The sequence below is a fragment of the Pagrus pagrus genome (assembly GCF_965226575.1).
Source record: "Pagrus pagrus genome assembly, chromosome: 14".
NCBI lineage: Eukaryota > Metazoa > Chordata > Actinopteri > Spariformes > Sparidae > Pagrus > Pagrus pagrus.
Genome location: NC_140198.1, coordinates 8,989,558 through 9,006,039, shown reverse-complemented (window position 1 = coordinate 9,006,039; position 16,482 = coordinate 8,989,558). Strand labels below are relative to the sequence as shown.

General features: G+C 38.8%; 1 protein-coding gene across 1 annotated transcript; it reads right to left on the bottom strand.

The window, feature by feature from the left end:
• Nucleotides 1-596: 596 nt before the first annotated feature.
• Nucleotides 597-14,331, bottom strand: pou2f3 (POU class 2 homeobox 3). Its single transcript, XM_084372962.1, has 13 exons — nt 14,247-14,331; nt 13,883-13,939; nt 9,009-9,037; nt 6,755-6,856; nt 5,935-6,040; nt 5,146-5,234; nt 4,332-4,508; nt 4,056-4,197; nt 3,240-3,373; nt 2,886-3,050; nt 2,035-2,077; nt 1,741-1,855; nt 597-1,247 (listed from the first exon to the last, which is right to left on the bottom strand). Exons 2-13 carry the CDS (start codon nt 13,929-13,931, stop codon nt 1,205-1,207), a joined length of 1,194 nt encoding a protein of 397 aa, XP_084229088.1. The 5' UTR covers nt 13,932-13,939; nt 14,247-14,331; the 3' UTR covers nt 597-1,204.
• Between the last annotated feature and the right edge of the window lie 2,151 nt (nt 14,332-16,482).

Genomic DNA, 16,482 nt, shown 5'->3' with positions numbered 1-16,482 from the left:
CGGGGCAGATACCAAGAGTATAGTCCAACTTTTTGCATCAAGTCGCACAGAATACACATTTCAACATAATGTTGCTTTAAAAAATTGTGCATTTTTATGAGTGATTGAGTCGGGAGGAACTTAAACTTAAAGACATAAGTAGCAGGCTTCATCCTGCCTCTTAGGAGCGTGAAGCTTGTAGGTGTGTTTACCATTAAACTGTACTGGACCTCACAAAACATGTTAAGTGAAAATAAAAGTGAATCATAAAATTATTAACCAAACTGTTGTTTAGAGACGGACCTTCAATTTTGAGCTACTTGAGCTGAGTTGTGCTGCTCACATATGACCAATTAAAGTCATTAATACATGTAAATTGCTATAAATTGTAAAGTAGAGCCCCTTTAACACATAGTTTCTTTCTTGTGCAATATCAGATTGTTAGCGACATTTCAGGTCACTTTTGTTTAATCTGTGTAAGCTGTTGCCTCATCACGTGTTTCTCTCCTTGTCACTTTTTTCTAGTATATGTTTTCAGATAAACAAAAAAAATGTGGACAACACTTTAATACGTTTAACGTTTTAATACAACAGATCTATCTTTGAAATAACTAAAGCAACCAAATCAAAAGCCATTTCTGTTCACAAACAAAAGATTTAACACAAGGTCTTTTGCACCACTCATGAACGTACGTGATGAAACTTCTTTATTTAGACAGGCTCGCAATGTATCTGACTGCATCACATGCACTAACACAACACAAGCTATATCATTAACATGAAAACATATAACAACAACATTGTAGAACAGTGTAAAGAGGAACAGCTTGGCTTGGCTGGACCTGAATCCTTCAACATTCAAACAGGTTATTTGAGTCTTAAAGCCATAAACATGCAGACTTGAACGTTCCTACCAGGGTTAATGATACCTGTCGTGTGTGTTTTGCAGTGTATTCTTCATCTTTGCAGCTGGTGTACGCAGAGCAAAGAGTCACACGAGCACAAGTCAAACAGCTCGAGGCTGTTGAGTGTTAACAGCATTGTGGTGTGTTGCAGTCCTCTGTTTGTGCTGCTGTTCGGTTTTATGGGTCCATCTAAAGTTTTAGCCTGTAGCTGAAACCCTGTTCACAACAGGGACATTGTGTTACTGCGTCACATCTTCCGTGTACATCCTTCCAAAACAAAACAATCTTCAAAAACCTTCATATGATACAGTTCCTGTTTCTCAGTGATGATATGCAGACGAAGTCCATGTGCGGTACCAGGTCCTGAAAGAGAGGAGCGCAGGATTATTCATTCAGACGAAGACAAGTGACAGAAAACTTGAGTTCAATCAGATATTAAGCTCTAACAGCAGAATTTAGATGAAAAGAGATACATCACTGTCATTTTTTCTCTAAAATTACAGTATTGAGTCCATGTGAAAACCACAAATTGTTGTTTTGTACGGATTAAACATGTGAGATACAACATGTAACATTTGTGAGCTTTAGAGGCACTGCTGGGCCATAAACTTGATTACTATTTTATCCCACTCATGAGTGTGGGAAGTTAACAGGAAGTCAGCCAGAATGACTTGACTGAGTGTGCAAAGACATCAAATATGCCCATTTACAAAATATTAATAATTTCTTTAAATGATCTGTCGACACATTTTAAAGACAACACATGAAATCGGCTCCTCACAACTCCACGTTCTGACATCTTTAAAGTGTATGAGAGCAAAGCGATCGCAGGAGTGTTGAGGTCAGTGTCTCTTACCCTGGTGTGCTATAAGAAGCTGGGTTCACCTGAGACGTTAAAGAGGCAGAGACAGCCGACAGACCGTTGGGAGAAGCTTCGCGGCTTCCACTGTTTGGAGAGGAGTTTGATGAAACTGGAAGAAAAAGGTCAAATCATAAACTCATACAGGCACATATAGCACTAAAAATGTGTTTTTGATTAATGTACAAATGAGCTCTGGATAATAAGATGACAGATGAAAGTGTTCGGGTCATTTTTAATGCAACACTAATGTAGGAGAGGGTCATTATGAGTGTAGGAGACAGTATTTACCTCCACCTGAAGCCAGAGGGCTGTAAGGTCTGGATGCTGAGGGCTGAAACAGTTTGAAAAAGATGTGTAATTTACAACCAGAAATTTCAGAATCAACATCAGCAGTAAAAAAAACTCACATGACAGGATCAACAAGAGCAGAATTATGCAATAGTTCAATATTGCATGATTAACACAGTGTTAGGGAAGCTACTTTGAAAGATTGGGAAGCTACAAGCTACTGTTCTCTAGTAGCTGAGCTGCAGCAACATACCAAAATAAAGTCATGTATCATGCAAGACCTTATTTTTTATCAGTCACACGTGGCGACATAATGAGGCTTTTGGATACATATCCATGCAGTTTAGGAAAGGAGAAGGAAACTACTAGAGCAGCTCACTGGAAACACTATATGATTTTGCATATAGCTAAGCTATTGATAAGCTATCCAACCACGACAGTGCTGCTGCATGGAGCGCTTCTACCCCCTGACACTGGTGGTTAGCCTATCTTATCATTATGGCTAGACTGGTTCTGTCCAAAGTTCATATGTACAACTAACAACACACCTAAAGATCAATTATTAACATATTTTATCTCTTTTGTTTAATATGTACACAAAAAGAAATGTAAAAACGCCAATTTGTGAATCATATCTGATCTGATAAAACTGATAAACCATTAATTAGTGAGTTTTAGAGGTGTCGCCAGATGTGTTTTTTCAGCTTTGGGTGAAGCCAGGCTAGCTGTTTCCCGCCCACTTTGAGTCTTTAAGCTAAGCTAGGCTAACAACATCATGACTCACACGTAGCGCACAGATATGAGAGGGATATTGATCTCAAACAAGAGATTAAATGTTTCAGACAGCTAACCATTCTGGAGTTGTAGCTGTGTGATTTGACCGATAAAGCGGCCACCGGGCAGTAGATCCTCTTCTCCTTCTGACGCCGGTTACAGAACCAGACTCGAACGACCTCCTTCTCCATGGCCAGCTGCTCTGAGATCAGGGTTATCTCTTCTGAGTTGGGCTTGGGGTTCTGTAAAAAACCCCAAATGTTCATGATTGATTGACATTTTAAAGTAAAGTCTGCATCACATAATATTGAATGAAACATGAAAAATCTGAAGTTTTGAGAACTAATTTTTCAACTTGTCCTCCATAATGTAGACAGCAGAAAAGGCTTAGTATAAAAACATATTAAATATGGATTCAATCTTGAACTCACGTCAAGGAAACGTTTCTCCAGCGTCAGCTTGATGTTCGTTTCGATGCTTGTCCTCTTTTTCCGTTTGCGTCCGTAGCCCTCAATCATGGGCGGCAGAGAGGTCGAGTTGGATATTGAGTCGGGAGGAGAGTTCTCTAATGTGAAAACAAATACAACATGGACGTTCGTCATCACTTCTGAACAGCAATGAAATCGTTCAAGTAGTCGCAGAATTAAAACTGATTTGATAATGATTATTGCTATTACTAAAGGTCTGGTATGTAGGATTTATTGGCATCTAGCTGTACAGTTGCAGATTGCAACCAACAAAATGTTAGGGTCAGTGTTTGGTTTGTCCATTCTGGGCTACTGTAAAAACATGGCAGTCCGAGGAAGAGGACCTGCTCCAGGTGTGTATGAAAGGCTCATTTTAAGGTAATGGAAACACAACCATTCATAGTTTCTGGCAAACTAAAAACACAATTATGAGTATTATATTTAATTTCTGCCAAAACATCCTTCTAAATTCGACACACTGGACCCTGACTAACACATCAACTATCAAACGTTTCGAGCCAGTTCACCTGAATCTGCAAAACTCACCAGCATTGTAGTTACCAGCTACGACTGGTGTCAATGGATAAAGGAGAAATGCACTGATACATACACCAGTGTTATTGTTTACATCTTACAATGCACATAAAAAAAAAAAAAAAATTAAACCTCCCTAAAGAGACTGTTTTATTGAATTTTGGATTTAGCCTGAATAATTATTGGTGCTATGACAAAAAAAATTAATTAAAAAAATAAATCAAAATGGTGGTGACTGTGTTGTACCTGCGTCACTCAGCCATTTCTCCAGCAGAGGTTTGAGCTTGCACATGTTTTTGAAGCTGAGGTTGAGAGCCTCGAAGCGAGAGATCGTGGTCTGGCTGAAATCATTCCCGTAAAGTTTTCCCATCGCGAGGCCAACGTCTCCCTGTGATAAGAGCACAAAAACAAATTAACAATATAACCCTCAAAGTGTAGATGAAGGTTTTCTGAGCTGGACCGTATAAACTTCTGTTTCCAACCCTTTAAAGGAAGACATAGAGGGTTGTATCTCTTATGTACCTGGGTGAAGCCCAGTTTGATGCGTCTTTGTTTGAATGCTTTGGCGAACTGCTCCAGTTCCTCCAGATCACTGGGTTCTTCTTGTGGTGGCACCGACATGTGCTTAGGCATCTGCAGGTGGGACATGTCCATGTGGTTCTCCACTGACGATGCTGCCAGACCAGAGCGACTCATTCCCTGGATCAGGGAAACATCACAGACACAAAATCTTAGCATGAGTTCACAAAGTCAGATCATGTATTTGGCTTGTTGTCTCAGTCTTTATTTGTCCTGTTGGTGTGAATGTTGTGCTACAGCTCAGTCTTTATCACCACAGCCTGTGCTGCTGGCTAGTAGTGATGCATTCTCACTACTTAGCCTTCAGTCAGCTCGCTCCATTGGTATGGTAAGTTAGCACCATTTTATGTATAGCTACCTTTTCTAGTACTAGTGCTTCTTTGGTGTTCTTCTGTGTACTTGTACTTTGTAACAGTTAGCCATACTTGTGCCTTTGAACCTGAATTTAAAGGTTTTTTGGTGAAACAAGCTGTAAATACAACACTGCCACGTGTTAGCAAACAGTTATTTGTGGAGCAACATTATTGTTCATGTGGTGAGCGTATGTCCAATAGCAGCTCTGCTTTTAGCTCTGTTTTTGGTCTCCACCAGCTCCTTGCAAAAATATCTGGCTCGTTAGCTGCTAGTATAACGGCTGCTTTGTCTGTCTGCCTTTTGTGCTAGCACAGCTGATCAGTATAAAACTAAAACAATGGGTTAAATTTGTAAAGCTGCATTGTTTCTTGGTACATTATACTTTGTGGTGTTGTGGTTTTACCTGTGGGGTCAGAGCCAGTCCAGGTTGGTGCTGAAGGAGATTAGCTTGACTCTGGCCGGGAAGGGACAGCAGGTTCTGCTGCAGAAGGGCTGCAGAGGAAAACACAAGGTCCTGATCGATTACTTCTGCTGCTTGTCAAGAAATAGTTCCAGCAAGTTACTCCTCCTAAAATTACAAATTATTGTTTCTACCCTCCAGCAGACTAGCTGTTTCCCTCTAGTATCAGTCTTGATGCTAAGCTAGGCTAACCAAGTCCTGACTTCAGCTCTGTATTTAAGGCACAGACATAAAGAAAGAAAATAGGTACTTGCTTTTCAAGATGTTGGACTAGTTCCTAAAGACAACACGTCAACGCTAATAAATACATTTCTGCTTTGTCAGCGCGCCTGTACAAGAAATAGTCCGGCACACAGCTCCTGTTGCTGTTGTTTAATGTACAGATTAATCAAACAAGTTATAATATGTTAATTTGTGAGATTTAGATGTGCTTTGGAAAGAGGCAGGCTAGCCATTCCCCCTTGTTTACAGTCTTTATGCTAAGCTAACTGGCTGCTCAACTGCACAGACATAAGAGTGGATCTTCCCCTTCAACTCTCAGCAAAATCTGATGAAGCATATTTCTAAAATGTCAGACTTCCTTGAAAGAAAGCTGAAACGTTTTGTTCAAATCATGATTTGAGCCTTAAATCAGAAAATAAGAAGTAATTCCTTGCTCTCTATCTAATTCAGACAGGCCTTGTCCCAGCTGTGTTGCTATACTGTGTCATCAAAGTGGAAGTTTTTTAAGACCTTGGTGGCTGCTGGGGCTCTGGGAGAGCAGGAAGGAGGAGGGAGATGACAGGTGAGACGGTGGCATCAGAACCAGCTGCTGCATGGTGTGGAGAGAGGTGAGCTCCTGGAGCACAAACACAACATAAACAACAAAATGAGCCTTTAGGTTTGATATTTTACTTCAGCAAAATCTTTGGTTCGGTGTACATGTGTCATCAGTGATGTCATGGCAGCTATCTGTTGAGTTTGGGTCATTGCAAGAAAAAATATCTTTTTTAAAACGTCAAAATGAATGCAGCTGAGGCCAAGACAAAAAAATGTATCCACAGTTTTACAGACACTTTCACAATGTTAGCTTCGGGGGAAGTCTTTTTGGGCCGCAGTGCATCACGTGACGACGTAATTACACAATGTTTTTGTTGGATTACAACGGCTTCAAAGCCTGGTGCTCATCCTGGGGGCTTGGGTAAAACTCCAAAAATGCCGGATCCTACATTTCCCATAATGCAATGTCAGTAGACCTGTTAAATGTTATTGTCTTTCAGTGTCCACACCTCTAGCTTCTAACTCAGGTTTTCTGTTTGAAAATGTGCTGTCTCCAAGCCCAAACTGAGATAACGCAGATGACGTCATCTGTGACATCATCAGGGTTATTTCCTCAGACCCCGGACATTACACACCTGTTTTCTTGTAACTCAACTCACTTCAACTTGTCACTTGTAGCAGAGTTCTTCTACATTATCACTACAGACGTCTTCTGTGACACACAGTCTCTGATGAAAGGCTCACACACTGTTTGAAGACAAGCTCAGACGTAGTTATTGACTGTCCGTCTTACCCCTGTCAGCTGACCTCCAGACATCGGAGAGCTCTGCGTCAGGTGACATGTCTTCAGTGAGGAGCCTGAATGAGACGAGTCGTGGAGATCCTCCGTCTTTATCTAAGAAAGCACAACATGACTGTGTTAACTCAGCTTTATTATGAATCGATTAAAAGCGTTTTGTAGAGCTGAAAGGACGGGGAAACATTATCTGTGCATGATCTCAGGGGCAAATGAGTTGATGCTTACATGTGTGTGAGTGTGTGCTGTGGAGAGACACTGCACACACACACACACACACATGCACACACAGACTGACTCACTCCAGGACCAGTTTGGTGACTAAACATGATACAAAGAGTGATAGACTGTCTCCCTCCCCTTGTGCGAGCCAGTATTCAAATATCCTCCCCCCACCTCACACACCAACCCCCTAACCCCTGAAAGCCATGTCACTTCCTGAAAACACTTAAAGTATTGCCTCTAATCCCAAAAAGAGTGTTTGGAGAGGTAATTCAAATAGCTGCAATCTATTTGCATTGTTCCTAAAGAGATGGCAGTCTTTGTTGACATCTGTGGGAGAGCGGGTAGTTTATCCTGAGGATGTTAGCCGTCGAAAAGTCCGTTGAAACTTGGATCCTGGGAAAATATTCAGTATCATTGCCTTCAGGAAATTAATGTTCCAACTGAATTTTGTTTAAGTCTGTTCCTCCATTATTTTCCAGCCCACATTCACCATCCTACTGTTATAAATACTCACTAGAGCAACACACAGCTGTTTTGGGAAATTTCTGAGCCTTTTTAAAAAAAAACTATTTTAAAAAAATGAACCTGCAACTTTGCTGAACAGTTTTTGCAGTGATGGAATATAACTAAGTGCTTTTTATTACTTAAGCACCGTACTTGCACTTATTTGTACTATTTTTGCAGCAATTGTACTTTAGTTGAGTGTTTCCATTTTTCTGCTATACACAGTATATATCTTATACTTCCACTTCACTACATTTTGGAGGCAAACATTGTACTTTTTACCCAACAACATTTTTTGAGAACTCGGGTTACAAGTTACCTTGCACATGGCACGCTGCTTCAGAGCAAAGTAATGCATTTTTAAATTAATTAATCTGATCTGCAATTCAGTTTTAATCAGACACACCATTCACCCTATGATCACCCTTCAAAGTACATTTTGAAGCTGTTACTTTAAGGTGAAAAAAAAGTTACATAATGTTGCTTTAAGTACATTTATTGCCAGAAAACTACTTTTGATACTGAAGTATATTTAAAATCAGATACTCTATGACTTTTTCCTCAAGTACTGTACCTATGGGTGACTTTCACTTTTACCAAAGTAATATTTTAACATGATATCTTTATTTTTGTTCAAGTGAATACATCTGGGAAACGAACATCACTCTTTGGTTGAACTGCTTGTAACTGGAGCAGGGACTGAGTGCATACTGCTCTGCCTTGAAGGGACCCAATGTTATCAATCCACTGCAGGAAATAGTCTTTGACAAATGCTCTACATGTCATCTGTTTTCTGTTGATTTTTAGAAAATAAATTATATATTTGTGAGCTGCTTTTAAAGATTTGCCTTCAGTCAGAATCAGTGATCTAAACAGATTCAGCTGCTGGTGTGTGGGCCGAATGTGGCACTTTAATGGTCCGTTCATTAGTTCTGTCTGTTGCCAAGCAATGAAGTACTCTCATTTCATTAAAACATATTTAGGCTGTTTTAGGCTACTTTTCGTTTCTTTTCAGTTGTGAGAGCTAATGAACAAACATCGGGTCAGACATAGGGGAGGAAAATCAAACCTAGCCCTTATAAAACAGTAGATCAATAAGCCTAGACTAAAAAAATGTTGGCAATAATTACAACATAGAGCACCAGATTTATCATTTAAATATCAAATCAATGAGACTTCTGTTCTGGTAACATGATCCTGGTGGTTTGGTCAACAGTTACTGGCAGTTCCAGTCACTTTAAAAGGGAAAAATGTTTAAATAAAGGCCATACATAGGTCATGATGCACGTTTGCCCTGAAAAGACGTTATGAAAATGTTGCATGACACCAGATTCGCCGACTCTGCAGCATACAAACAGACTGTGTCTGAACATGCAGGAAACAGACAAACAGGAAACGGATACTCGTTACTACACGTTAAACAAAACAATCCAGAGCTTCCTGATGACAGAGACCTCATTCATGAAATCCACACTGGTAGCACCTGAAGTTCAGTAAAGTTGTCAAAAACTGTGTTACTCACTTGTCTGTTGAAGTCGATCCCATTTTGCTCTGGATGTCAGACGAGAGAAAGAGATTCAGATATTTAAAATGACAAAACATCTACAGATTATATTAAGTCCTTTAGCTTTCAATGTCAGCTACATGTGCACACGTGAGACCTGAACTATTATGTCACCACTTTGTCATACTTGTTTTACGGCTTCAAACGCATCATTTCCAAATTGGACCCACAGACGTGAGTCCGATCAAATCAAATCAAACAGAGAAAAAATATTGCAGAAACACAAAACAGACCTTTTTAGCAGTTTGCTGAGCTAAATGGTTAAAGATGGATATGAAACATGTAACATCAGAATAAAATGACTGCAGACTATTAAAAAAAAGCTTAAGTGGCCATATCATTGCATTTAAATATGCGTTTAGGTAGTTAAACTTTGGTTGGTTGTTATTTAACAAGTAAAATCCTTTATAAACCATTTATCATGTAATTGTTTATAGTAAAGTTGCAACTGATGTTTATAAACCTATACAAACACATTATAAATGGTTTATAAAGCATTTTATTGTTTGTGTACAGTCAAATTAACATTAATAACGTTTAATTAACCATAAATTTACCATTTATTAACATAAATGTTGTCATATTTTGTCAAATTCATATTGTTAGACATTACTGAAATATTACTGAATTTCAAGTAAAACTACTTGTTCTAAAATAATACTTAAGTAAAAGTAAAAAGTATTCTTCGATGCTGAGGTGATGAAGAAGAAAGGTTTAGATATTCATTCAAAATGTACTCAGTGCTCAATTGCCATTTAAAAAAGCAACTAAGTAGATTACATGGTGTAATGCACACTTATACGAGTAAAATTAAACACTTGAAAAAATAGTCCTGAAAGTACAAAAAATGACTTAACTCCAGTAATGTGAGTATATGTAATTAGTTACTTCCACCCTTGGTTAAACTGTCTACTGTCTGGTATCACTATGAAAAGGTGCCCACAGTTATGTGCGGGTTTGGAAAAAAAAGAAATAGGAATCTATGTAAAAGTCTTTTCAAGAAGTGAGTTTTCCTCCTGAAGTTTTCATCAGGCAGTGTTGTTGTATGTGGAGAGGACGGGCTGATAGAGCAGCTGAGTTCAAAGGTGTGCTGGATAAGCTCCCATCATTTGAATGTCAAATGGGGCCTTTGGGAGTGTGTGTGTGTGTGTGTGTATGTGAGAGAGAGAGAGAGAGAGAGAGAGAGAGAGGCAGTGAGCTGCTGGAGACACTCAATGCAAATATACCTATAAACCCCCTCCACACACACACACTCCCTCGCCCCAACCACCTAACTATGTCACTGCCCCCCAGCTTCACGGCCAAACTTCCAGTATGGAAATGACCAAGACATGCAAATCAGCTCAGAGCGCAGGAAGCCTGCTAAAACTGCGTCTGCACACACACTCACGCACACACACACACACACACACACACACACACACACACACACACACACACACGCACACACGCTGGAAAAGATGGTTGCACAAAACGTCAGTCAAAATTTTTCCACTTTAACCGGCTGTTCTATCTTCTGCTCCATCTGTTAGTCCTTAAAATTGATAGACTGCTCTTGAATTATTATAAACTGCACCGGGAACAAGTTTTTCTTTATGTCGAACATGTTTAAAATAAAAATAAAAGAGAAAACAAGACAAACAAACAAGCTCGGTTCCAGCAAATTATTCAAATAAGGCAATCTGTGTTTGCAATTAGTAAGAAGAAGTCAAAAACTTTTATCTCCACGGTTGAGCGGAGTGATATCAACCCTTCGGCACAATGATCTGTTTGACTTCAGCTTGTCTTCAGGGCTGAGTATCATATTTCTGCAGTATAAACTCAGTCACAGAGGCTGTAGAACAATACTACACCCTAATACTAATATTATGACATTGTAACATTTGAACACAAATATCTGTACTTTCTAATCCGTCTGCAGAGACCCTGCAGCCCTCTGCCTGGATTGTCTTATTATCTCAGGTTGTTGCTGCGCTCGGGGCGCTTTACCAACCCAAAATGTCAGTATTTGATGTTCTGGGGAGTGAGACTCGACAAATCCTACTGATTCTACCTTTAGGTTTAGTAGTTTAAAAACTACATAGTGCCCCTTTAACAGAAGAAGAGCCGAAGTCATTAACAAATAATCATGGCACCAAACGAAAGAAAATCCATTCAAGTGCTAATTTATTAGATACCTGTCACTAAAACTAATACAACACTCCTGTACTCAATCACCCGTTAATGAAGGTTTTAATGGTCTTTTTTTGTTGAAACTGTTTTAAACAGGTGCTCGTGTTTGGGTGCCAATGAACTGTTTTGATTCTCAAGCTAAGAAAAAAAATGAATACGTGTGAATACGTATTGCCGTCTGAATGTTTTTTTAATCAACGTAGTGATTAAACTATGGGCTGCTATCATGGATGCAGGAACTAGGGGTGCTGAGTGGGCGGCAGCACCACATGAAACAAGGTTATAACGTATGCTGAATTTACAAGAAGGCCCACATGATTAAGAGTTTGTCAGAAACAGCACTTAACGAAGTTTGTAAAGTTTCTCCTAACTCAACAACTCACAAAATTAAGTGATTCTGTAAGGGAGTCTGGGGAATATCTCTCCCTCTTCTTCTCCTTGCTATTGCTGACTGTAGCTGTGGCTGCTTTGCGCTATAATATGTTGGTGTTCAAGTTAGCCGCCTGCTGTCGTGTAAGACTTGACAACAGAAATAACATTGAAATTGAATCTAAATGTTTTACACTTATCTGCAAGGTGGCAAAAAACACGTTTCCTCTACAGTATTTGCTCATAGCATCTAAAGCATGATCCATTTTTCATAGTTGTGTTCACAGTGCTTTGTTAAGTCAGTGAAAGAAATGAAAAAGTCCAAACTGACCTAAAGCATGAGACCGGATGTGCTATTATTATTAACATTATTCATGATTTTCCCTGACCTTAATAAAGTGCTTTCCTTTTACTCTGGTGGTAAAGCCGCTCAACAAGGTGTTGGTACAGATCCACCTGAAGCACAGCTGTGGACATGAACACTGCAGGTTCAAAACGTCACTCCTCTCCTCTGCTGTCTTCAACATGATTTCAAGACACTTCAATGGTTGAAGAGTTAAAGGGTTAGTCCATCCAAATTACAAAGCAAATATTTTCTCTCGCCTGTCTCTAATAATATCTCTCTATGCAGATTGTTTGGGTTTATTTGTTTAAGTTTGTCTCTGAGATTTCTGGCTTCACAAATGTCATGTGACATATAAAAGATTCAACAGTCAATTGTTTTCTTCAGCGAAAATGTCTCTGTTAGCTTCAATGATCAAATGTGTTACACAAACTTATCACTGCCACACCAGAAAAGGAAAAAATGTATATGAAACAATATATTTTTACATATTAGCAATATGTTATAACATAATAACTTATATTGCTTTGTACAAGGAACTTTTCTTGTTACAACTTTTTCTATTTATCTCATCATAACAAGATATTTTCACCTATTATAAAGCATTTTATATTATAACAAAACGTTTTTTTCATCAGTTTCACATTTTAACAACATAAATAGTACATTGTTGTAACAAGAAAAGTTTCTTGTAAAAATGTGATAAGTGTGTATAATGCAACGTGACAATATCTTGTTATAACGGGAAAAACATCCTGTTGTAACAATAAACTTTGCACGTTATGACATGATACTAATCTGTTTTTCTTTTTCCGGCATGGCAGCAATACACTGCTGTACAGAGTCACTTGGACATTTTATGGAAAAGACACATTGCTGTTGATTATTTTAATGTAATTTTTCAATGCTGAGAGCAACACAGACAGTATTGCATTCAACTCCACTGTATTAGAGGGGAGGCAGAAATGTCAGAGACAGAAATCTCAAATCCTGGACTAACAAAACCAAAAGTATCCTCATGTAGAAATGCTGAGACATCAGTGAGAAAACAAAAACCAGATGTGATGAAGCATGGTTGAACGACGATTGATACGAAATTAAAGTCTATGTTCCTAAAAGATGCATCTGTGGCACCTGTCACTACACTGATACTCTGACAGAAAGTTTCATTTAGCACTTCCATGAGCCGTTCACTTCCCTCACAAAACCATTGTCTACAAAAAGTTCCACTTTTTCTGTTGCTGGTTCCTGGTTTTTGTGTTGTGGCTGGTTGTCTTCTCCAGCCCCGGGCAGCAGCAGCCAGCTTTTCTCTGCAAACAGCCTCAGGTGCATCCTGGTATAGCAACCAACTGCCACTACACACACACACACACACACACGGCTCCCTATATGAAACAGGAGCAGATGAAAATGCTGCTTGTTTCACTTTTATTTTTACCACTGTCAGGCATCATGTGGGGAACAATTTGTTGCTTAATCTCTTCTGTATGTTGAAGTTTGATAAAGCTTTTCTACTTAAATACAGTAAAAAAATGTTTTTCCTAAAACCTGATGTAAATAACTTCAGCAAAGTGCACTGAGCAGTAACCAAAGTACCAGTAAAATTAGACATTAAAAGTGTTTTGAAGATATTTTTGCCTCCTTAAATTCAACTAATATCCTGTTAAGATAATACAGACGATAGTATGTAATTGTCAGTTTATAATCAGTTTATTGTCAGTTATAATTGTCCTGAGATGATTTACACATTAAAACACAAGCAAACTTCCAGTAATATACTCAAAAAAAACTTATTGACAATCTTCAGGTGTACAGACAGTAAACAAACTTTCCGTGGAAGTCCAACAGTGACAGAATAAACAGAGCATACTTTCCTGAGTCACATCAGTATGTTGACATGATTCACCTGTGTTTATATGCACCATGAGCAGCGTGAAAATATCCTTACCTGCCTGGTCAGCCTGAGCCTCTGACTGCTCCACCGTGTCTGCGCTCATCTTAATATCTGTAATGATAAATATAGCTGATTTTCCTACAGGATTGAAACTTTAACCAGGACAATGAAGCACTCAGGCCACCCAGGAAAATGATCTTGAGTTTATTCTAATGCGCCCTCCCCTCCACAGCACCGCGCAAACTGTACACTCACCTGTGTGAGAACTAGTTGTAATATTCATAGGGACGACAGACATAAAGCCTTATCGCAGTCATCTCCATGTGAAGTCACCACACCTCATATGAATATCATATCTTTTTAAATAGTGAAGATGTCAAACACTCATTGATTATCCAGTAAAGGAGGAGTGACTCACCTCAGACAGACTAACAGGTTGTGTTGCTCCAGCTGCCGTCCGTGTTGTTCAAAATGAAGCTACAAGTATTGGGATAAAAAGTTTTGGAAATCCACTGCGGCTCATCAGCATTTTCCTAAGTGGAGAAGCGTTCACCTCTGCAGTACACCCTGCGCTGCCTTATGGGCTAATTTGCATATGCCTCAGTGTGTCCTATCCAGCTTCAGACTGTTTGCATAAAACAACAATGGGGTTACTGCAAATTACTGCATGCGTGTGTGTGTGTGTGTGTGTGTGTGTGTGTGTGTGTGCGCGTGCGTGCGTGCGTGCATGTGTGTGTGTGTGTGTGTGTGTGTGTGTGTGTGTGCATGTGTGTGTGTGTCCATACAGACAGACTGAAAGGAGACATCCTCAGATTGCTTTGGATAACAAGATGATGTTTTTGTTCTTGCCACCGGAGACAACTCAGCGTGTGTGACTGATGGGAGCAACAGCATCTCCTCTGATTTTAAGTCAGAATCATTCAAATGTAGTCAAAGTCAAAAGTCAAAATTTAGGTTTGTACTATTTCATACTTTCTGAGTAAATAAGCCTAAATCTGTCATAAATCTACATTTTGACTTTCTAGCTTGAATTCTTTGAACTACTACCTCATAATTAAGACTTATTTTTATCATTTGTTTATTGACCATACAGCATTATTACAGGTTCATGAAGATGATCAGTAAAAACACTGAATTATTTTGCTGTCACGCTTAAACACCTTGACAAATTGACCACAGAATTTAAAATAGCCAAAAATAAATTCAAACACAGCAAACTTTTAAAATCAATAATAATATCTCAAATCACAAATCTGAAATCTGATATCATTTAAAAGTCTGCATTTATAGGGGTTGGTGATCCTCCTGTATGTCTCAGTTAGACTTCTTTAGATGGTCAGTTTGTTTGAGTTCCTTGTCTGATGACCTGTGAGCTCGCCCCTGAGGGCAGGTAGCCAGTTGGCTATCTACGGAAGCCCTAATGGGCCATGCATTCATACATTTTATCTCCTCCGTTTTCCTGTGATAACGAGTTAATTTCATTTGTTTTCTCGGGATCTCGAGTTATTATCTCGAAATAACAACTGCCATTTTCCCGAGATAATTAATTCGAGATCTCGAGATAATGACTGTGATATGATAGGCCTGAGATTATGGAGACACACTAATGTGTATATCATCTGTAATAGCAAGGCATAATGCTATTTCAGCCTGTGCCAGGCCTTGATCGAAAAGATATGTGACACAGTGATCGATATGCTCCTGCTCCTCTGACATTGCTACACTGAATGATGTTTCCTGCAATGATTTAATATATTACACTCTTGTTTTGTTTTCTCAAGATCTCAAATTAATTATCCCGTTATCTTGGGAAAACGGCAGTTGTTATTTCTTATTATAGCATATATCTTACTTTTTACTCGACTACATTAATTTAACAGTTGTAGTTACTAGCTACTTATTATTCAGCAGCCCTCACTGGGTCAGATGCTTGGTACACAGACACAAAAGTTGAAATACTACAATGTAGAATACCCTGTTACAAGAAGTCTTGCATTCAGAAATTAAATAAAAGTACAGAAGTATTATCAGTTAAAGTATAACAGATAATAGCAGTCATTATGCAGAATGATCCCACTGCAGGGCAGCTTAAGAAAATCTGGGAAAATGAGGATCTTCTGCTCATTTTATCATTCACATTGGGCATTGGGCCTGTTTTTTAAAGTAGTTTAAAGCAAATTATCAAATTCTATGTACTATTCTCCATATTGACATACTGTCATCAAGGTAATATAGAGGGTGTGACTGGCAAACTAACCTATTCTTCTGTAGGCCTATAACTTTTTTTTAATCTCATTATCATGATTGTTTCTTATATTCTTGTATTTTACTATTTTTTCTTGTACTTATCTGATTTTATTGATCTTAAAGGCATCAATCACTGTATTTTATTGTTTATTTTTGTGTAAAGTGTGTCAGAAATGCAGCAAAGCACAATAATAAATCTTGATCCATTCACTACATTCATATTTATTCCATTATTTAATCATTTATGTCCCTAGAAGACTGCAACAACAGCAGCTTTAGCGGTCTGTGATTCTATGACCAGTCCGGTAGGTGGCGGTAACGACCCTTAAACTATCTGACACACGCGAAACAATAAAATCAAGCGAAGAAGAAAAAGGAGCCATCTGATTGGTTATTGCTAGGGGACA

Excerpts from the sequence above, each read along its gene's own strand:
- pou2f3 (XM_084372962.1), bottom strand. The coding sequence starts at position 13,931 with ATGAGCGCAGACACGGTGGAGCAGTCAGAGGCTCAGGCTGACCAGGCA. Across the intron at positions 9,038-13,882 it reads GGCTCAGGCTGACCAGGCAG|AGCAAAATGGGATCGACTTC; the intron begins GTAAGGATATTT and ends TCTGACATCCAG. Across the intron at positions 5,235-5,934 it reads GAGCCCCAGCAGCCACCAAG|CCCTTCTGCAGCAGAACCTG; the intron begins GTCTTAAAAAAC and ends TTTCCTCTGCAG.